We start from the raw sequence: 23,730 nt of genomic DNA, 5'->3' as shown, positions 1-23,730 counted from the left end.
TATCCAAAATGTTTGGAAAAGGCATAATTTATATAAAATAAAACAAAATATTATTCAGAGCATGTGTATTTTATTTAAATACTTAAAATCCATAGAACATTTTTCTTGCACCGGGACGGCGACGTAGTGGTCTTACCATATATCTGAATCCATCAACTACTTCACCTCCTTCAGCTGAGAAGATAGCGTAATCAGTCTCGTTTTCGTTGATAATTTTCAAAGACGATCCATTTACGCCTTGAAGAAGAAGCTCTTGGGTTTCGTTGGGTTGGACAACTTGACTGCGGACCACTTCCTGGTTTCCTCCTTTAACGTGAACGATCTGTAAAAAAGAAAGACATATAGTAATGAAAACTCAAACGAGAATAAAAGTAACAAATACAGTTGTAAAAGTACATCTAGGCATTATTTTAAAATAAATTGTTGGACTTAGTTACCTGAGCGGTCAAAGCTTGAGTTCCATGATTAACGACGGTGTATTTATCATGAGCAATGGGTTTACGTAGAGCAGCAGGGCGCATGACGATTCTTGGTCTGCGCGCTGGTCTGCATTGTCCAACTTGAGGACCTTGATGGTGCTGTTGTTGAGCTGGACGGTGCTGTTCTTGAGTTTGTTGTGCTGGATGTTGACCACCTTGACTAGAAAGATGGGCTGGCCGTATCATTGGCCTGCAAGATGGACGACGGAATGGACGACGTCCTGAACCTGCTGGGCTACCTGATTGTTTAGAAGGACGGGGTGCTGCTGGTTTACCTGCAAGACGTCCTGATGTATGTCCAGGGTGGTGTTTAAGTCTACGAACTACAACATGTTGGAGTTTGCGATGTCCAGCTGGGTACATGGGTCTTCGGCTATAACTACCAACTTGATGCATGACAACTACGGATGATGCAGGTGCTAGATGGTAATTGTTTACCAACATTATTGATTTTTCATCAGATATAAGTTGTTTGATTTTTCTTTCAATGTCTCTAACTACTCTTCCACCCTTGGCTGCAACAAAAAATATATTAATTTATTGCTATTTTAATATCTTATAAAATATTTTCAATTTACAACAGAATTTAGAAAGGACTTGGGATGAATCAGAAGATGGTACTGCAGTAAATGGACAACTTATAAACAATATTAGGTTTGCAGACGATACAGTATTGCTGGCAGATAGTGCGCAGGAGCACTAAAGGATGATGGATAATGTTGTAAAAACATGTAACAAATACGACCTAAGACTAAATTGAAAGAAGACAAAAATAATTATCGTTAGTAAGAACACCAACCTAAACTCCCAAATTACAATAAACAATACACAGTTAGAAAGAGTATAGAAAATATGCTATTTGGGCTGTAAAATTAAAGATACTTGGGATCATAGCTACGAAATGACAACTCGTATTGAAAAAGCCAGAAGTTATTTTAACAGTCTTAGGAAGATTCTCTGCAACCTATCTTTAAGTATCAATATACGCATAAGAATTCATAGATGTTACGTATTTAGTGTCCTGCTCTGGGATCTAATGGAGTAGAAAGCTAAAGTCTTACAGAAGATGCCATAAAATGTTGAGGGTCTCATATATACACCACACAACTAACATAACAACTATTCTCCAGAGGCTAAGAAAAGACAAAGAAATTATCAACACGTAACGAACAGAAAATTGGCTTACTTCGGCCACATTGAGCGTAATAATCACGTCAATACCGACTCCTACAGTTGATTCTACAAGGCAAGATTGAGGGCAAGAGAGGCCCTGGAAGAAGATGTATATCCTGGCTGGCCAATCTTAGGAAGTGGACTGGTCTAACGTCAACTGATATATTTAAAGCTGCTGTGAATAGAATATGATGGGTCAATGTGGTCGCCACCATCTCTAGAAGATAGGCACCTTTAGAAGAAGAAGAAGATAAAGACTTTTCACGATGCTTTTGGTTAATAGTTCTTATTTGTGTGAATATAAAAGTAAATTAAAAACAAAAAACTTACCGGTGATAATAGCGACTTCTGTGTAATCTCTGTTCAATACATTTAACAGAGTTACCCCAGCGTCTTTCTTATGCTCAATTTCTACAGTTTCATTTGGTTTAACTACCTTGTATTGATCATTGGCACGGTCATCGCTGTCAGTGTATATCACCTGAAATGAACGATCAGCTAAGTTAACTCAGATAAAATCTGTTTGGATCTATAAATTTTTATGGCCTTGATTTCATAAATTCTATAGTAAGTAGTTGAAAAAACTCACCTCAACTTCTATGTCAGATTTTCCGTTGTTGGTAACAGTGAATTTAAGAGATTTGGAAAGGGTAACATCATTAGGATCATACATCAAAGCAGTGACGGATGAACGTGAGGCTAAATTGAAGCTCTCCAAATTTGTTGGAATAAGAGGAAGAGCAGTTTCTTGTTTTTCATCAATATTTCTAACTAAATCCTCAAGATCTTCAATAACATCTCCTCCTTCAGCTTTAAAAACTGCATCTTCAGTCTTGCTTGTGTTGATAACTTCCAAAACGGTAGATTGGAATTGAGCTGTGAGTTCAAAAGACTCAGATGTATTAGGCTGAACGGTTTTGCGATGGAGCTCTAGAGTTTGAACGGGTGAGGTACGCTTCAACTAAGAAAAAAAAATTATTTTAGTATCAAGAATAAATATGGCTAATTTATAGTGAAATGGACAAAAGCAAAGAGCAAATGAATGAGTTTTAATTGTCTACTGCCTCTTTCAAACAAAGAGGTTCTGAGAAAGATGAATAAAGAAATGGAAATCTTAAATACCATCAAAACAAGAAAATTAGAATATCTCGGACATCTTATATGTGGAGAGAGAAACAACTTGCAGGTTGTATTATATGTACATACAACTTAAAATATTCACGGAAAAAGAAAAGAAGGAGAATCTGAGAGAATCTGATTGAAGAGAATGAGAATCTGATTCACAATCTGAGAGAATGTTACTTTTCAGCGCAGCCGCATCTAAAGTTCGAATAGCTATTATGATGATTGCGGACCTTCCCTTCGCGAAGATGGCACTTGAAGCAGAAGACACCTTGGCTGCCAGACGTCTTCATTTACTGAATTATTAATTAGGATAACGTTAGATCACGGAAGATTTTTTAAGTAGAAAAATTAACTCAGAATCGTTTATGGTATAAAAGTACTTTACAAGAAATTGACGTAAAGAAAATATGGGACAATACGATAAAAAAGAAGATTATATCGATCACATTTAGAAGAGATTAAGTAACTACATAGGTACTTTAGGATCTGTTTTAGAAACTATCTTAGTATATAGCATGGATGACATAAAAACTCCTTATATCGTAGCGTAGATAAAAAAATATCGAAATTATCGGTGTATCGATGAAAAAAATAACTGTAGAACTAAAACACTCCAAGGTAGGGTATTGAAGGATAAAGCGTGATGTGAATCTCTCAAAATAAATAGAAGAGTTGTCAATTCATCAAGGCGACAAGTGTTCGAAATTAATTTAACTAAAATAAAAAAGCAACAAACAGGCAACTAACAAGACAACTGAAAAATAGTTTGCCTAAAATAAAGAAAAGAGGGGAAAAACTTACCTCAATATCGAAAGCAACTTTTCCAAGGTTAGTTACAGTGTACTTTCCAGGATGTTCATTGTTTCCTTCAACATTTTGACTCAAAACAGTAACAGCAGTTCTTGGGCTTAAGGAAAAGTTTTCCAGAACGGTCATTTCAGTTTCTGTTTCGTCTGAATCAAGAAGTTCTTCCATGTTGTTTTCCAAATCGTCAATAACGTGACCACCTTTAGCAGAAAATGACACTTCCTGTTCGTAACTGTTGTTGCTCACTTTCAATACGCTTTGTTCAAGATTGTCCTCAATATCTATCTCAGTGGTTTGGTCTGGCTGGACTACAAACCATTGTGGAGCATCATCTTGGTTTTTGAGATGAATTACCTAAAAAATATATTTAAACATTTTTCTAAAATGTATCCCATACATAAAACAACAAAAATTGATTGTAAAAATATTCGAGAAAAGGACCCCGCACAAACCTTATGGAAAATAGGTCCCAGTGGATTTCGTTTATACTTTGGGAAAATACTCTTTGAAGCATCCTGATAAAAAGTTCTCATGGGCGCAACTCAATCGTATGAAGGATTTTCAATTTATAGAGGCCCAAACTCGGAAAATTATAAGATTTACTGGGTATTCCAATTCCGTGAGTTACTGGTTATTTGGCAACATGTTGAAGTTTGGATCAAGGAAAAGTACTAGTAATCTAGGATTTTTCCTGACTATCCAATGGCGACCTTTACTTTGACCTTGACCTTCAACGGACGTCATATTCTAGAGTTTCGAGGGTTTTAGGCATTCAATTGATATAAACAGATGACTCATGGGTTATTGGGACCGCTAAACACGAATATGCCATCAGAATTGACCTCCGGGGGACGTGATGGCCAAGGCTACTGCAAGTGACGTCATCTTCTAGAGTTTCGATGGTTTTCGGCATTTAATTGATGCAAATGAATTACTGGAGGGTTTTTGAGGTCGCTAAACACGAATATGCCACCAGAACCGACTCCCGGAGCACCTGGTTTTCAATGTCAATGAAAGGGGCTCCTGGAGTTTCGAGGGTCTTTGGTACTACCTTGATGCAAACGGATTACTCACAGCTTTTTGGGGCTGCTGAAAGTGAATTCAATATCATATCCGATCCACGGAGCACCTGGTGCCTAAGGCAGGTCTTCTTCTGGAGTTTCGACAGGTTTCGGTATTAAATTGATGCAGATGGGTATTACTCATTAGTTTTTGGGGCTGCCAAACACAAATACGCCATCAGAACAGACACCGGGGTACTTGGTGCCTAAGACACGTCATCTTCTGGGGTTTCGAGAGTTTTCGGTACTAAATTGATGCAAGCGGATTACTCTTGTGTTTTTAGGCTTGCTGAACACGAATATGACTTAGATAATCATAAATAGGTCAAAAATGACTTATTTGAAATGTCACATATAAGTATTTAAACTGTAAAAATTATTGTAAAAATGGATAAAAATATTCAAAAAGTAATGATTAATGATAATTCAGTTAGAACACGAAGTCCCGCCAGAAGAGTCCCATAGGAAATGTTTTGCCATACTTTTCTGAATTGTATGAGATATTTTCATAGGTTCGATAAACAACATAAAAGTAACTAAATTAGTAAGAAGAGGAGCCCAAATTTGGAGACCAATGAGCGAAAAAGACTTTATTTATTTGATTCCTTTTTGTAAATTTTGAAATTAATTAGTGTTTAATACAATCAAAATTTAACTCTCACGCACAAGTTGTACCTACAACTTCAGTGAGAAACTGAGTTTATTTTGTTATGTACAATTTATTTGCTACGAATAAACTCCATTATTATTATATTATTATTATTATATTATAAAAGACTCTGGAGTATCTAATGGCCACGATGAATACCACTATCAAAACAGAATGTACAGGAGCGTCATTTGAAATTTTGATAGGGGGTGGCAAGAATTATATATACAATACATTTATATGCAAACATAATACAAAATTGATCTATTTTTTGTAAATTTCAGTAATTTTCAGGTTCGGGGGGGGGGCAAATGCCCCCCTGCCCCCTATCAAATGACGCCCCTGAGAATGTAGTAAATCGATATTAAAATAAATGAAGGAAAACATTGTCAGATATAAATTGAGTTTAAATTTTTTATAAATAATTAAAACAATAATTGAGTAATTAAGTTAATCACTTAGTGAGTACGCACACCCAAGAGTAATCCAAAAGAGCAACCCCAAAAACCTAAGAGCCATCCATTTGATTCCTTCGAAACTCCAGAAGATAACCTGTCTTAGGCACCAGGTGCTCCTGTGTCTGTGCTGATCACGTATTCGTGTTCAGCAGCCCCAAAAACCTATAACTAATCCGTTTGCATTAATGTAGTACCAAAGACCCTCGAAACTCCAGGAGTCCCTTTCATTGACCTTGGAAATCAGGTGCTCCGGGAGTCGGTTCTGGTGGCATACTCCCGTTTAGCGACCTCAAAAAACCCACCAGTAATTTATTTGCATCAATTAAATGCCGAAAGCCATCGAAATTCTAGAAAATGACGTCCCTTGCAGAGGCCCTGGCCACCACGTCATCCGGAGGGCAATTCTGATGGCATATTCGTGTTTAGCGATCCCAAAAACCCACGAGTAATCTGTTTATATCAATTGAATGCCGAAAACCCTCGAAACTCTAGAAGATGACGTCCGTTGAAGGTCAAGGTCAAAGTAACGGTCGCCATTGGATAGCCAGGAAAAAATCCTAGACTACTAGTACTTTTCCTTGATCCAAACTTCTACATGTTGCCAAATAACCAGTAACTCACGGAATTAGAATACCCCGTAAATCTTATAATTTCCCGAGTTTGGGCCTCTCTATATCTTGAAAATCCTTCATACGGTTGAGTTGTGCCCATGAGAACTTTTTATCAGGATGCTTCAAAGAGTATTTTCCCAAAGTATGAACGAAATCCACTGGGACCTATTTTCCATAAGGTTTGTGCGGGGTCCTTTATTACAAAAGATAAAGAAAGTATGAAATCAATGGACAAAGATACATACCTCAACAAAAAGATCAGCTTTTCCGTGATTGGTGACGACATACTTTTTGTCTTCTTCCTTGTCTCCTCCGCTCTGAGACAATGCTAAGATAGTAGTTCTAGGAGGTAAAACGAAATTCTCAAGTTTCGATAACTTCGAAACGGAGAAAGTGGTTTCATATTCGTATTCTTCATATGTCGTAGTGGTTTTAGTGACGGTAACTTGCTTGGCTAAAATAAGGAGACAATACAGTGAAAATGGTATACCAGCATTACATTGAATTTATTAGACAAGTAAATAAGGAACCAAAAACCGTAAATGAATAACAGAAAACCTTAAATATACCTGAAAACTGATGGATATTAAACTTAAAAATGGGAAAGGTCAGGTCTAGTCAGCTGAGCGAACCTTTCAATGATGATTAGCTAAGATCCTCCATCCACATAATGAAAAATAATAAGGCTTCGGGCATTGACAATCTGCGCATAAACCAAATTAATAAAGGCTATAGCGGGATAAGATGGTCAAAAATGCCCTGCACCGATCAGCCCCGCTACTTATGTTTTCGATAAAGGACATAAAATTATGCCCTCATGCAAATTTTTAGCTTCTCAGAGGTCCTAAAACGTCTTAAATCGAGAAAAGAAGAATTTTTACGTTTTATTTTTTTGTGAGCGCAATTTTACTTTAAAAAAACTAAAAAAATTCAAGAAGTTGTATCTTTTGAATACAAAACAACCTAATTTTTTTAAGATTTTTGTAATGAAAAATGAGCCCAGGAAAAATTATTGAAATTTTCAAAAAAATTTTAGGTTATGATATTATGATTTGGCCAACTTTTAAATGGTATTTTTTGTGTACTTTTTGCCGTTCTTTTAAATAGCAGAGGCGAAATTTTTAATATCTGAGCGGAAAGAACGAAAAAATCGAAAAAACAGCTGTCTCGAGATGCATCTCGCGACAGCCAATTTTAGGATTTAGGATCCTGACTACAACAACTGAAAAAAAAACTAAAATTGTGAATTTTATCATAAAATTTGGTATGTGGGGTTATAATAATATTTTGAACGACTTTTCTAAATAAGTTTTATCGATATCTGTAACGCGAAGCAAATCGAATCGCATATCGAAAATTCACCCTGTTTGTGGATTCGCAGTAGGCCGCGTTTAAAATTTAAAGTTCAGTTGACTATTTGAAAAATTGTGAACCATCAACCTGTATGACTGTGCAAAATTTCAAATCTGTATATATTTTCATAGCCGAAACTTAGGGGTGTCTTCATCTTAAATGCGACACACTGTATCTTATCAATTCGATAATTTATTGCAACTAATATGGTCGTATTTTTTATAGATTCAAAATATACAATGGGAATACTGACTAATTCACTAATTTTATCATAAAAAGTTCAAATTGATTGCATTGAAATATTGAACATTATTATAATATTTATAATAGAGTGAGTTTTATGTATAAAAACCCTCAAGTATCTCGGAAACGACTTGCACGTTTTTCATAGGTTTTGGTGGGTAGGGGTTTTCTAATGCAGCCGATATTACAGTGATAATTACATTGTTGTCAGATTTTCCGTTTTTCTGGAAATCTAATGAAATTTCTTATTTCAAATAGAACACCCTATATGTTTTTTGCGTTTCAAAGTCTTTGATATACTCATTATTTTTTATGTTATATTCTCTATACCTAAATGCCATAGTTTCGGAGTTATTGCTACATTTATGAAAAAAAAAAAAAAATAAAGAAATTATAAAAGCCAATTTTTTCGGCCCGTGTAGACATTATTTTACGTTCTTTGGATCATTGGGAACAAAAAAAGGTCTTTTGTAATTTTTCTCTAAAGTTAATCGTTTTCGAGTTATAAACAATTTAAAACTGAAAAAAATCGAATAATGACGATTTTCAAGGTTCAAAAACAAAAATAAAAAACATTATTTTTGAAACTGCGGAGTACCCAAAACCCTTCTTCCAGGGGCTCGCTGTAAAATTTTTTGGCGCGTTTTATTCTAAAACATTGCTTTTTAAATGTTAATGAAGCGCATATGAGAGGACGGGCGATCGGGCTGCATTAACAACTAAAAAACAATATTTTAGAATGAAACTAGCTCAAATAATTACTGGTAACTGATAAAATAAGGCTAAAAGCTTGAATTTCTATACTTGACGGTTTCAAAAATAATATTTTTGATTTGTGTTTTTTAACCTTGAAAATCGTAATTATTCGATTTCTTTTCAGTTTTAAATTATTTATAACTGGAAAACGATTAACTTTATAGAAAAATTAAAAGAGAACTTTTTTGTTCCCAATTGTCCAAAGAACGTAAAATAATGTCTACGCAGGCCGAAAAGATTGATTTTTATAATTTGTTTAAAAAGATTTTTAAAAAAAATGTAGCATAAACTCCGAAATTATTATAGGGAATATAACATGGAAAATAATCAGTATTTCTTAAGGACTTCAAAACGCAAAAAATATACAGGGTGTTCTATTTGAAATAAGAAAGTTAATTAGATTTTCAGAAAAACGGAAGATATGACAACAATGTAAGTATTACTATAATATCGACCACATTAGAAAACCTCAACCCACCACAATCCATAAAAATCGTGCAAGCCATTTTCGAGATAATTGAGGGTTTCCATACATAAAACTTACTCAGTATATTATATTATATTATTAGGTACACATAATTACTTATATAAACATTATTTTTTATTAATACACATTAATAATTAGTTCAATACTTCAATGCAATCAATTTGAACTTTTTATGATAAAATTAGTGAATTAGTCAGTACCTTGATTGTATATTTTGAATCGATAAATAATACGACTATATTAGTTGCAATTAATTATCAAATTGATAAGATACAGTGTGTCGCATTTAAGATGAAGACACCTCTATGTTTCGGCTATAAAAATATATACAGATTTGAAATTTTGCACAGTCATACAGGGTGATGGTTCACAATTTTTAAAATAGTCAACTGAACTTTAAATTTTAAACGTGGCGTACTACAAACGGTGAATTTTCGATATGCGATTCGATTTGCTTCGCGTTACAGATATCGATAAAAGTTATTTGGAAAGTTGTTCCAAATATTATTATAACCCCACATACCAAATTTTATGACAAAATTCACAATTTTAGTTTTTTTTTTCAGTTGTTGTAGTGAAGATCCTAAATCCTAAAATTGGCTGTCCCGAGATGCATCTCGAGACAACCAAAAACGGTTTTTTCGATTTTTTCGTTCTTTCCGCTCAGATATTAAAAATTCTGCGTCTGCCATTTAAAAGAACGGCAAATGTAAACAAAAAAATACTATTTAAAAGTTGGCCAAATCATATTATCATAACCTAAAAATTGTTTGAAAATTTCAAAAAATTTTCCTGGGCTCATTTTTCATTACAAAAATCTGAAAAAATTAGGTTGTTTTGTATTCAAAAGATACAACCTCTTGAATTTTTTCAAATTTTTTGAAGTAAAATTGCGCTCACAAAAAAATAAAATCTACAAATTCTTCTTTTCTTGATTTAAGACGTTTTAGGACCTCCGGGAAGTTAAAAATTTGCATGAGGGCATAATTTTATATCCTTTATCGAAAAAATAAGTAGCGGGGCTGATCGGTGAAGGGACATTTTTGACCGTCTTATCCCGCTATAGCCTTTGGACCAAAAACAGTACAGAGGCTCTTCCAGATGATGAATAGCTACGAAAAATATATGATCCGACAGTTGATAGGATTAACAAACATCGTCAAAGAGATAAAACATCAGAGACTGAGGTGGGCAGAACATGTACGCAGAGCTTATGAAGAATGTCTTTTCAAATAGATATGCAGGGAGAATCCGATCAGCAGGAGACTTTGGCAAATCTAGACTAGGATGGTGGGATAACATTCTAAAATATTTGCATGCCATGAGAATACCCCACTGGCGAGGAGATATTGTTGTCCAAATAGATAAAGGCAAGTCGTACAGGCACGAAGACTTACGAAAAGTTATGAACAGAGAAAGAGAATGTCAGTGGCACTGACCACCGATTTACAATTTCAAAAATGAGATTTCACTATACCTATGTTGAACACACAAGGAATAAAGAAGGAGGAACGCCAAGTAGAAAATGAAGGGAAAGAAGAAGAAATGAATTTTAAGATACTTTTACTCCAAGACGAATCTATAAGGGACCTTAACCAGAGGAGACTTAACCTGAAAATACGGAAATTCGGTTTCAGAAACGTTAAAGAAATGTACGAGCACGCAAAATACAGTATAAAATAATAAACACAAAATAAAAATAAACTAAGAAACCAGATAATCGTTTTGAAGAAAAATATTCTATATATGATAAGTTTGAACATCCTCTCCCCAGAAAGAGTACAAAAGTACAAAGAGAAAAGCAGGGAAGTAAAACGAAGAAGGACAAAAGAAAAAATGAAGAATGGGATGGAACGTGTGAATAAATTAAACGATTTATAGGAGGAATAAGGAAACCTGAATCCTGGAAAATATTTTAGGAAAAATACCAACGAACAAGTCAAAATACAATACGCATCGGACGAAAAGTGGGAAAAATACTGTAAACAACTAATCACACAAATCCGCTCAGCTTTCATAGAGACAGACACAGAACATGAAGAACACAAAATAAAAATGACAAAAGGATTGAGCTAACATTAAGGAAAGTAAATAATACCATAAACAGTTCGAAAAAAAAAAACAAAAAATCAGGAGTAAGTACCAGGTTGAATCGTAGATGAATTATTGAACACGGAACAGAAAAACTACAAATATAATCGTACGCGAAATGTTCTGTAACGCTATAAATCTAAAAGAAGTAGACACCGGTACACATTACACTTATCAATTTAAAAAACGCTTATGACACTGTACCCAGAAAACCACTGAGGAAAACGATGAAGACGCTGTGACAGGGTACTATAGGATAACGCAGAGGTTAATAGAAGTCATAAAAAACCTATACAACAATAGGGTAAGAGTTAATAGCGGCAATAAATACTCGAAGGAATTTAAGACCATAAAAGGCTTACTGCAGAGATGTTCTACATCTCCTACGTCTAGGTTATTTAGGATATTCTAGAAAAAACATTAAAGCCATGGAAAAGGAAATCTGAAGGTATGAGAATACCAATTCGAGATAATTTCTTGTACCCACTAAGTTTTGCAGGTGACAAAGTGGTAACGGCTCAAGTTGAAGAAGTGATTTATAACATTATATATTTATATATATTTATCGACATCAAAATTATATATGCTCTAAAAACTAGAAGAGGAATACACAAAAAATGAACTGGAAATAAAAATAAAAGACCAAATACATAAGAACAGAACAACAACCAGGAAGAAACTTACGAAACAGCAAATGGACGAAGATAGGGAAATTAACGACATTCAAAAATTCAAATATGTACTTAAGATTCATAATCTCTAAGAATGGAACAATTGAGCAGGAGATATCCAGCAGATTAATATAGACGAGAATATGTATCAAACAAATGATCAGGTTACTATGGGATAGGTAGATTACCAGAAATACAAAGAAGAGATTATAGTATACCTTAATACGGAGTGTAATGATATACAGAAGAAAGAATTGGGTAATAAACAAACCAATCAGGTTCAACAGCAAACCGAAATGGAGTTCATGAGAAAAAGTTGGAGATTAACAAAACTGGACCTTAAGATCGGTCAAGGGGTATATAAAAGGTCGAGCCCACAATAGATGAGACCTTGCTATACTGTTTTCCAACCTTATTAGGGATTGTAAATAAGAAGAGGACACCACTTCCAAATTAACAATTCGAAATACAGTACAAGTACCAGTTGAAATAGTTCAACAAATTCGCCAATATTTGGGAACTATCGTAATGGCATTGCTTGATTCAGACATAGAAATAAAAATCAGAATTGCAATATCTAAAAAAAAATTTCTCATTTTGACCATGATACAACCAGTTTGATAACCAACATAGGAAAATTTTAATATAGCACATAAAGAGTAGGATAAACATTTACTTACATCGTTTCATCTTGAAGGCGGTGTTTGTTGGGTTTAGTCAAAACAAACTGATGCAAACTGCAGACGGGTCTTCTTTTATAGGTACCAAAGCCTAGACGATAAGGTCCCGAAATATGCATTTAAAAATAACAGTTTATCAGATTATTCGATTATCAAACAAACAACACCTTCGCAGTCTACTATTATAGGTATGGAATGTTTTTTGCAAAAGTAGATAACTCTTATTATTCATAGATTATCCAAATTTGTGCAAGATTATCAAAAATAACATTGGCATTGACATTGATTTTAGCAAAAAAATGAAAGTGAAAGAGTGGGAAAGATAAGTATTTTTTGAAGTGTGTTAAGTTATTTGAATAGCAAAAAAATTTCAATTTCAACAATTTCAATGGCCAATAAGATTCTTTATTCTGCCTCCAACTCTGCCGGTTCAGATGGTAGGTTTATAAAAAAACCTTACCATACTCAAAAATTATTTTAAAGTGTTTTGTGAAAGTCCTGTGTGATGCCCTGGATGTTTTTTAATCTTTTCACATCTATTGACCAATATTAAAATCTACAACCAACAGCTAAAGATTTTTATGGTAAAAAAGCAAATGTTTTTGCCCATTTAAGATGGAATCCCACTCTCTTTTTAGTAGTACTTTAACCTTTTTGACCATAGCTCTGATGATTGCTTTGTAAGCCGAAAGCGCTAAGGTAGAAATTAAACAAAACTTTACACGCTTAAAAAATACTTTTCTTTCCCATTCTTTCACTTGTCAAAAGTGTGTACAAAAACATATCAATCTTTACAATTAAAAAAAAAATGAAAAACACCAAAATTGTATAGGTAAAATATAATTCCCTCCATTTTTGTTTATATACACCATACATTCATATCGTACTGTTAATAATAAAGGAGACAATTGAATAATTGAGCCCATCACAATCAAAACCTGCTAAATCCTAAATTTTTCGTTTTCCCGTTTTTACAGTTTCAAAGTTCAAGTATCTATTAATCTACAGTCATAAGTTTTCGACTCAAATCCGCCATTTTATAAAATAGTCCAGTCGGGTTAGACGAATAACAGGCCTAACCTTGCATTAGGAGCTGCCCCAAATTTTATTTTTTTAATCTTTAGGGAGGGTCAATATTAGTATAAATTTAAAATCTCGACTGAATTCCACCGTTGCGTTAGCCGCCATCATGATTTTAAACGAGAACCGTTTTTGCTCAATATCTCCGCCATTTTCAATTTTTTGACAAAAAATGTACAAACTGAAACTGTTCAAAATGCGATTTTCTATAATTCCATTAATTATAATTTTTTTCGTGCGGTCGATATTATTATTATTAATATTATTATTATTAGTTTTACAACAAATATGTACCTTTACAAAAATGAAGAGAATTAAATTCTACACAATTTTGATCTCTTTCATTTTTTTGCTAAAATTAATATTTAAGGTAGTACGTATGCGGTAATGGCGCGAGCGTAAGACCGGATTGATTTTATAGCAATTGTTTTTGTTCAATATCTACGCCATTTGCAACTAAAATTGTTGAAAATAAAATTTCCTACAATTTCTTTTTAACAATTTTTTTCATACGGTTGATATTTTCCGAGTTACATGGGAAAATAGTAAAAAGTGGTGGGGGAAGCATAATTATTGAATTGAATTTTGTTTCCGAGCTGCCCCAAATTTTATAATTCTATCCTTTAGCAGAGATCAATAGTAGTGTAAATTTAAAATCTCGACTGAATTCCGCGGTTGCATTAGCCGCCATATTGATTTTAAATGAGAACTGTTGTTGCTTAATATCTCCGCCATTTTCAACTTTTCAACCTAAATGGTGAGAAAGAAAATTGTTGGAAATGCAATTTCCTACAATTTCTTTGGCACAATTTTTTTATACGATCAATATTCTCCGAGTTAAGGGGAAAAATAATGGAAGCGGAGGGGAAGCATAATTATTGAATTGTCTCATTTATTATTAACTTTACGACATAATTGTACATAAACAAAAATAAAGAGAATTATATTTTATACAATTTTTGAAACTTCCAATGAAACATCAACCAAACTAAGTATGTAAAAGACATAAAAAGACATTATATGCATTAATTTCACTTAATTTTATTAACTAGCGGGTTTGATTGGTTGCATTTGTCTGTCGATATTTCAAGTTTTATGTCAGCTAATACTTATATCGTGATGTTTCAACAATTTTTTTTTAATTTTGGACCCTGTTGGGGGAATTTTTCCATTTCCCCCCCTTGTAGACCCGCCACTGGTTCTCTCGAAAAATTGTAGTAAATCGTAATTGCAACAATTTCAGTTCTTACACTTTTGGTCGAAAAGTTGAAAATGGCGGAGATATTGAACAAAAACAATTGCTATTAAATCAATCAGGTCTTACCCTCGCAACTTTACTGCGTACGTACTACCTTAAATATTGATTTTATCAAAAAAATTAAAAAAATCAAAATTGTACAAAATTTAATTCTCTTCGTTTTTGTGCAGGTACATGTTTGTTGTAAAACTAATAATAAACGAGATAATTCAATAATTCAATAATTATGCTCAAACTGTCACTATTTTCCCCTCATAACTCGGAAAATATCGACCGCACGAAAAAAATTATAATAAATGAAACTATATAAAATCGCATTTTCAACAATTTCAGTTTCTACACTTTTTGTCAAAAAATTGAAAATGGTGGAGATATTGAGCAAAAACGGTTCTCGTTTAAAATCAAGATGGCGGCTAACGCAACGGCGGAATTCAGTCGAGATTTTAAATTTATACTAATATTGACCCTCCCTAAAGATTAGAAAAATAAAATTTGGGGCAGCTCCTAATGCAAGGTCAAATGCTATCCCGACTAGGCTAAAATTCATTGATGCCACTTTGATTAAGAAATGCCGAATACTTTTTGGGAAATTTACATTTTTAATGTTTTTTAGTCTTCTGAAAAATTTCATAAAATGGATCTAGCAGATTTTGATTATTAGGCATCAATTATTATGCTTTGTCACTATTTCCCCCCTTAACTCGTAAAGTATCGACTGCACGCTGCTGCCGGCTACGAAAAAATATGTAAAAAAGAAATTGTCGAAAATATCGTTATTAATAAGTTCAGTATCTACTTACCATTTTTGTCGAAAAGTTGAAAATGGCGAATATACCTGTTGAGCAAAATTGGTCCTTCTTTATGCTTAACATTGAGTCGAGATTTTAAATTTACACTATCTACTGATTCCATTTGACGTCCATTTACAGAATGGACTTCAAATGTTGGACATCACTTCTCTAAAGTCGAAAATCATGAAATTTCCCAAAAGGAGGAATTTAGAGGGATTGAGTCCTCTAAGTCTAAATGTTACACATCTAAATCTGATGGGTGAAGTAAAGCACCTTGGGATAATATTAGACTCGGAAGTCTCAACTCTCAAGAGTTGAGTCTTCTGAGCTTCACTAATGAGGCAAAAGGATGCTGAAATAGCTATATGGAGATGGTGATCCAACTCTGAATCAAATATAGACAAAGCCTGCCTTGATCTTTTTTTATCTTTTTCATTTTTACTCAGTTTGAGTATTTAGAAACTGTCTTTCGGTCCTTTTCCTTGACGAAGGGAAGGTAAATGCGTGGCCTAAGCGTCCTCTATTTGCTTTCTCGTACTTTCGTCGTCTCTTGTGATTATATATTGTAAAATCCGGAGATACGGGATGCAGCCAGAAAGCAGTTTATTAACGAAAAGTCTTTAAAAGTCGATTTAAAATATTGTTTATTATATTTTTATTTCAATTATTCTAATTGTGTATGTGTGTGTGTGAAAAAATGGCTTGGATGCGAGTCCGTTAGCCACAGATTTTTATTTTATTTTTACCTCAATTTATTAGTTTTGTTATATTTATACGTATTTCACTTAAATGATTATATTTGTTTCTTTCAAGTAGTTTATGAGTAATTTAAATATTTCCATTTTATGACAACTTAGTAGATATTCTATACTAATTGGAAAATGAACTTGTGTTTGTCGTAAATTGTAATATAATTGATTTATATATCTCTCGTTAATTTTGCATTCCAAGAAAATATGGTTTAAATCTCTAATCGAAACATTATCACAAAAACATACTGATGAATTAATTATTCCTAATTTGTGCAGATGTGCCTCATATTTCCCGTGTCGAGTTTTTAATCTGACGATAGTAGAAATATCTTGCTTTGGCAGGTTATATTTAAATATGTATTCAGGTGGCGGAGGAAGTTCTTGATGTAAAGAAAAATATAAATTTTTTGACATGCTGGTAATATTTTTCCATTCTTTTTTCCATATTTTATTTATTCTAACTTTGACGTCATTTATTGCATCTGTCGATAAGATGCGAGTTAGTATCTCACCTTTTTTTATTGCATCTTTGGCCAACTCATCCACTTTCTCATTACCCAGTATACCGGCATGCCCTTTTGACCATATAAATACTACTTCCACTTTAGACAAATTATTTTTTATATTACATAAAATTTTTGATTTGTATGAACTAAAATCAGTATTTTCAATTGCATATATTGCAGATCTGGAGTCTGTTATTATCACAGCTTTTTCAATATTATTCTCTTTGATCCATTCTAGAGCTTTTTCGATGGCTATAATTATTCTAATTGTTTAAAAGGTAGTAAACTTTGTATCTGGGGCTTTTCGTTGTTTTCCTCGTAATCCAAAATTTATGTTTAACTTCTGACTGGCATTTTCCTTCTACGGACGTGGACTATAATTTCAGTGATTTCTTAGAGAAGCTTGTCTGTATCTTCAATAAAGCATTTCCGTTAATTACGATTAAGCCAAAACATCGCAAACCCTGGGCTACCAAATGTATCCGCATATCAGCCAAAAATATGCGTTCACTACTGTATATCAAGAAATTTACTACCAACGTCTCTGTCACTCAATATATCACCAATTACAGAGTCACCTACCAAAACTCATCAAATCAGCTAAAAAAGCCTACTATCAAAATCGTCTGGGAAGCTCCAAAAGTGCTGCAAAAGAAACTTGGTCCATAATAAACGATCTTCGAAATAAAACCCACGCAGCTCAAACATTTTTCCTTCCAAAAACCCTGATAATCTAAACGAATACTTCATTAACGTGAGTAAAAATATAACATCAACTATTCAGTCTCAACAAGATCCCATTCCCTATCTCCCTAATTCAGGAATTGTCTCGAATTCATTCTTTATAAGACCAATTTATAAATCTGATTTGATCCAAACGATCAATAGTATCAAAAGCAAATCATCTTGTATACCCTATTCCACGAACATACGCCTGTTTTAGATTACTTCGACAACGAATATTTTACTGTACAAAATAAGAAGAACGAAAGTAAATTTCAAATTACATTGTTGTTTATTGTAATAATTATTAGCGCCATTTACTTTCGTACTTCTTATGTTGCACAGTAAAATATTCGTTGTCGAAGTAATCCAAAACAGGCGTATGTTCGTGGAATGGCCCATAGTGCTGATGGACTATCCATAAAAATCTTCTCAAATATCACAGATAATGTGTTAGAACTCCTCGTCTCACTAATTAATGATTCCTTTGAAAATGGTAAATTTCCAGAGTGCCTAAAGACAGCCATTATTATTCCTCTTCATAAAGGTGGCGAAATATTTAATGTCTGCAAATATAGACCTATTGCCTTACTACCGGTCGTACCGGTACTCTCCAGAATTATTGAGAGGCTCATAAAAACCCGACTTATGTATGTCCTTTCTCTTTGATAACAATATTTTATCACAAAATCAGTTCGGTTTTTTAACTAATAAATGTACTACTGATGCCATGTTTTCTGTACTTCACGAGGTTTACCAAGCACTAAACAATAATCTTTATACTGCCACTGTTTTCTGTGACTATGCCAAAGCTTTTGATTATGTAAATCACGACATTTTGATTAAAAAACTAAATTTCTATGGAGTTCGAAGTATTTCTTTGAATTGGTTCAAATCTTACTTGGATAATAGGAAACAACTGGTTAGAGATTTTTCTATAAAATAAAACAATATAAAAAAAAAACAAAACTAATCCCATAGCAATCCGTAGAGGCGTAAGACAAGAAGATGTAATAGCTCTGGAAGACGTCTCTAAGGGCCTGGAATGGGAAGACATGGATATCAACAGAAAAGTTAAGAAAGTAACTCAAATCACCTCAGATATTGCGATGATGTTGTTCTTATTACAACCAACCAAGAACAACTAGCCACAATGCTGACTCAACAAGCACAAGCATCAGAGAAGATAGGATTAAAAATGAACATGATTAAAAAAAATCGTGACAAAATACAAATGACAGAATAAATGACATTAATTGGGATGGGTTTTTATTAGATAATAACATTGATGATGCAACAAGTCTCTTCTATGATATCCTTTTAACAGGGATTTCTCTCTTTATTTCTCTGAAAAAATATAGAACATCTACCTTTCCTAAATGGTTCTCCTCAGACCTAACAAGATTAACAAGGGAGAAAAGGTATGCGCACCTTCTTTATCTTAAAAATTATTCTGACACTGAGTATATGAAGTTTTCACGTCTTAGAGCGGACTGTAAACGTTTATCTTAAATATGTTTTAACAACTATATTAGAGGGATTGAGTCAGACCTAATTAATAATCCTAAATCCTTTTGGAAGTATGTTAATGACGAAAGGTCAGGTCATCATTTACGTAATTCCTTATTTTACCAGGAATATACAGCTTGTAATGGTCTAGCTAGATATAGCCAAGTTGTTTATGAATTTCTTTCAGACAGTGTACATACCTAACAACAATCACTCTCAATTGCCTACAATTTCCGAAATTAAAAACTCAAATGTAAGCATTCTTACACATCCTATTTCTGTTTCTGATATTTTTAATTGTATTAACTCGATTCCCAATAAGCTCACTACTGGTCCAGATGGCGTCCCAAATTTCCTGCTGAAAAAGTGTGTTTGTACGATTGGTGTGCCATGTGCCATTATATTTATTATTTAATAAATCCTTGGAAACTTAGACGTTTCCGATGGCCTGGAAGGAAAATTATATTGTACCTGTATTTAAGAGTGGTCTGAAGGAAAATGTTGAAAATTACCGTGGTATCTGCTATTCCTAAGCTATTTGACTGCCTTGTAGCTAAGCAGCTTTCTTGGTCTTGTCGAAATTTACTGTCTGAGTCACAACATGGTTTTTGCAAAAATAAGTCCACTGCGACAAATATGGTGCTATCTGTCTGACCTTCTTACTGAGATGGAGAATCGTAAGCAAATCGATGCAATATACACAGATTTTTGTAAGGCCTTTGATCGTGTGGATCATCAGGTTCTTTTGTGTAAGTTAATCTTGTTTGGTTTTCATGCTGAATTTGTGGAGTGGATAAAAAATTACTTAACGGGTCGCAGTCAAAGGGTGAAGATTGGTAGTCATCTCTCCGATGAAATAAAAGTAAGCTCTGGATTTCTTCAGGGTGGTCATACTTCACCTCTCCTTTTTAACATATTTGTTAATGATATAATTGACTGCTTTCGTAATAGTAAGTGTTTAATGTTTGCTGATGATTTAAAATTCTGGAGAGTTATAGAAACGATTAGAGACCAAGATTTGCTACAGGAGGATTTAGACTGTCTACATGCCTGGTGCGTTCAAAATAGACTTAATTTAAATACCAATAAGTGCTCTTTCATAAGTTTTACACATAAGGTTGGGAGGGTTGAAACGAGTTATTCTATATGTAACCAACTACTCAATCGCGTTTCTTCCATTAAAGACTTAGGTGTCATTATGGATGAAAAACTTTCTTTTGTAGAACACATTAATACTATTTCTGTGAAGGCATCTAAGCTTCTAGGTTTTGTTATGAGAAATTGTAAGTGTTTTTCTGTGGTAGCAACGAGATTGGTTTATTGCTCAATTGTTAGATCCTTGTTGGAGTGCTGTTCGGTAGTTTGGTCCCCTTACTATCAAAACCATATCGATACGGTCGAGAGGATCTAACATAAATTTTTGAGATATTGTGCTTACCATGCTCACACTACCATTAGAAATCATGATTATTCATCTATTGAACAACAATTATCTTTACCCCCACTTAAGAACTAAGAACCGTCGTGATATATCAGGTGCTATATTTATATATAAGATCATACATGGATTTATTGATTATCCAAACCTGTTAAATCACATTAACTTTAAGGTTCCAAACCAAGCTCTACGTTACCACAATGTTTTCAACATTCCTTTCCACAGAACAACATATGGTATTCACAATCCATTGGATAGATACATGGGGCTATTAAATGAATTTGATTATGATATTTTCAATTTAACTTTAACTCGGTTCAAAAGATCGCTTGCTTTGTGATATATATGTATGGTATTGTTGAATTTTGTTTTGTATGTTTTTAGTATGTAGTGAACTTTTTAAATATAACTTTTTGTTATTGATTCTATACTATAGGTAATTTATGTTTTGAAGCCTAACTGATATTGTATTGTAATTTAACTGTTAATGGGGTTATCCCTTGTTTTAAATAAATAAATAAATAAATATAAATAAACGTAAATATTGAGGTTGTTGATGAATATATATACCTGGGTCAAATAATCAAAGCCAATAAAAAAAAACAAAAAAATGAAGTACAAGAAAGAATCAGATTGGCGTGGGCAGCATTTGGAAAGTTAAGATGGATACTAAAAAGCACAAAGATACAACAGTAGGTACCAAAAACCCGTGTATTTGATCTGTGTATTCTTCCTGTTTTGAGGCCATTGATAGATTGGGAGGGTGTTACAGATAGGATTATAGTAGCCAGGTTTAAAACAAGATTTCGCAACCTCTCAATAATAAATGTTTATGCTCCCACCAACGACAAAGAACAGGTAGTGAAAGAAGAATTTTATGAGCAACTGCAAGCTGTATATGATAGAATGGAGGCAAATAATAAAAGTGATATTTTAATAGTGATGGGGAATATGAACGCCAAAATAGGTGGAGAAAATGAGGGAAAAGAGTTTGTAATGGGCAGGGAAGGCTTAGGAGAAATAAATGAAAATGACGAAATGTTTACTGACTTCTGTACGCAAAACAACTTAATGATTGGCGGAAGTATCTTTCCACACAAGAACATACACAAGATAACGTGGATTTCTCCAGGAGGTGAAGTACAAAATCAAATAGACCACATTACAATAAATAGACGATGGAGGAAATCACTACTGGATGTAAGATCTATGAGAGGGGCAGATGTAGGGTCCGATCATGTATTAGTGAGAGCGAAATTTACAGTTAAGCTGCGAGCAGCAGCAAAGAGAACACCGAATAGAAAAAAATACAATGTCCACTGGATCAGAGATGGAAATGATGTACAGAATGAATTCAGAGAACGAATGCAGAATAATTGGAGAACGGCCGGCGACATGGAGGAAGCCACTGTTGAGGAACTCTGGAACAAGTATAAAGAGACGTTAAAGAAAACGGCAGCGGAAACAGTTGCCTACAAGAAAAACAGTAACAAACCCTGGATGACAAAAACAACATGGAACAAGATACAAGAATGTAAACAAATTAAAGTCAAGTTACTAGGAATGAAAGACGACGATGAGAAGCACCGATTAGAACAGAAATACTGGGAAAAAACAAAGAAGTCAAAAGAAGTGCAAGAAATGACAAAAGATCATACCACAATGGACTCATTAATAAAGCTGAAACTGCGGCAAGAGAAAACGACCTAAAAAAATTGTATGACATCACAAGAACCTTGACAAGAACAAGCCGAAATGGTACCTCTAAAATAAAAAATAAAGGTGGTGTCGTACTGAAAACAGAACAACAAATTCTTACTAGATGGATGGAGTATTTCAAAGATATGTATGAAGAACAGAATATAATAAACGAAATAGAAGAGGAATCTAACAGAGAACCAATGAACATGAACACCGAAGAATTCACCCATGAAGAGATAAAAGATGCAATTCAACAATTAAAAAGAGGAAAAGCTGCCGGGATAGACAATATTCCTGCTGAGTTAATCAAAGCAGACATCGAAACGTCGACCTCTATACTATACACACTTTTAAACAAAATTTGGAGAACAGACGAGCTACCCAGAGAATAGACGTAAGGTTTAATTGTAAAAATTCCTAAGAAGGGCGACACATCCAAATGTGAAAATTGGAGGCCGATCACAACAAGCAAAATAATGACCCGAATCATGCTTGAAAGAATGAAGAAGAAATTTGATAAAGTTATAAGAGAAAATCCGGGCAAGACGATCCTGCACTGACCACATTTGTACGATGAGAAAGATTATAGAGCAATCATTATAGTGGCAGAATAAGCTATATGTGAAATTTATAGGCTTTAGAGAAAGCGTTTGATCGTGTATATCGCAACGCCTTATGGAAATTGCTAAAGAAATATGGAATGGCTCCCAAGTATGTATATCAGAATTATAAAACTGTTCTACGAAGGGTCCACAGCACGCATAGTCCACGAAGGCGAGTTAACAGATCAAATAGATATTGGTACAGGAGTAAGGCAAGGCTGTGTCCTCTCTTCGACCTTATTCCTGATAATAATCGACTGGATCTTGTCTAAGGCTACTAGTAATAAGACTGGAATAAGATGGAAGGTTTTTAACCAACTTGAGGACTTGGAATTTTAACAGAAAAAAGACAACACATGCAACGCAAAACTGAAAAATAGCAGAGACAAGGAAGAAGGGCGGACTTAACATAAACGTCAGAAAAACTAAGATAATGAAAATAAATACACCAAGAGAAATGGGAATATCACTGGGAGGCACGGAATTAGAAACGGTAGAGAAATTTAACTACTTGGGCATTATTTTGAACAACAAAGGAGGACGGAGGAGGACGTAAAACGGAGAATAGGAATAGCTCAAAACGCATTCAATATGCTAAGGAAAATGTGGTCTTCACGTCAGATGACAAGTAAAACCAAGATATGGTTATTCAACAGCAACGTGAAGACTGTGTTATTATACGGAGCAGAAACTTGGAAAATGTCAAGAAAATGTATCGGACAGATG

General features: G+C 33.9%; 1 protein-coding gene across 1 annotated transcript; it reads right to left on the bottom strand.

Annotated features, from left to right (window-relative positions):
* Positions 1-48: 48 nt before the first annotated feature.
* On the bottom strand, positions 49-12,767 carry LOC114344684 (uncharacterized). Its single transcript, XM_028295513.2, has 7 exons — positions 12,645-12,767; positions 6,609-6,817; positions 3,579-3,938; positions 2,242-2,613; positions 1,983-2,133; positions 438-994; positions 49-322 (listed from the first exon to the last, which is right to left on the bottom strand). The coding sequence occupies exons 1-7, from the start codon at positions 12,652-12,654 to the stop codon at positions 83-85; spliced, it is 1,899 nt and encodes a 632-aa protein (XP_028151314.2). The 5' UTR covers positions 12,655-12,767; the 3' UTR covers positions 49-82.
* Between the last annotated feature and the right edge of the window lie 10,963 nt (positions 12,768-23,730).

This window comes from Diabrotica virgifera, chromosome 1 (genome assembly GCF_917563875.1).
Source record: "Diabrotica virgifera virgifera chromosome 1, PGI_DIABVI_V3a".
In the NCBI taxonomy this organism is placed as follows: Eukaryota; Metazoa; Arthropoda; class Insecta; order Coleoptera; family Chrysomelidae; genus Diabrotica; species Diabrotica virgifera.
Note: the sequence above shows the minus strand (reverse complement) of the source record. Positions and strands in the feature narration are given on the sequence as shown.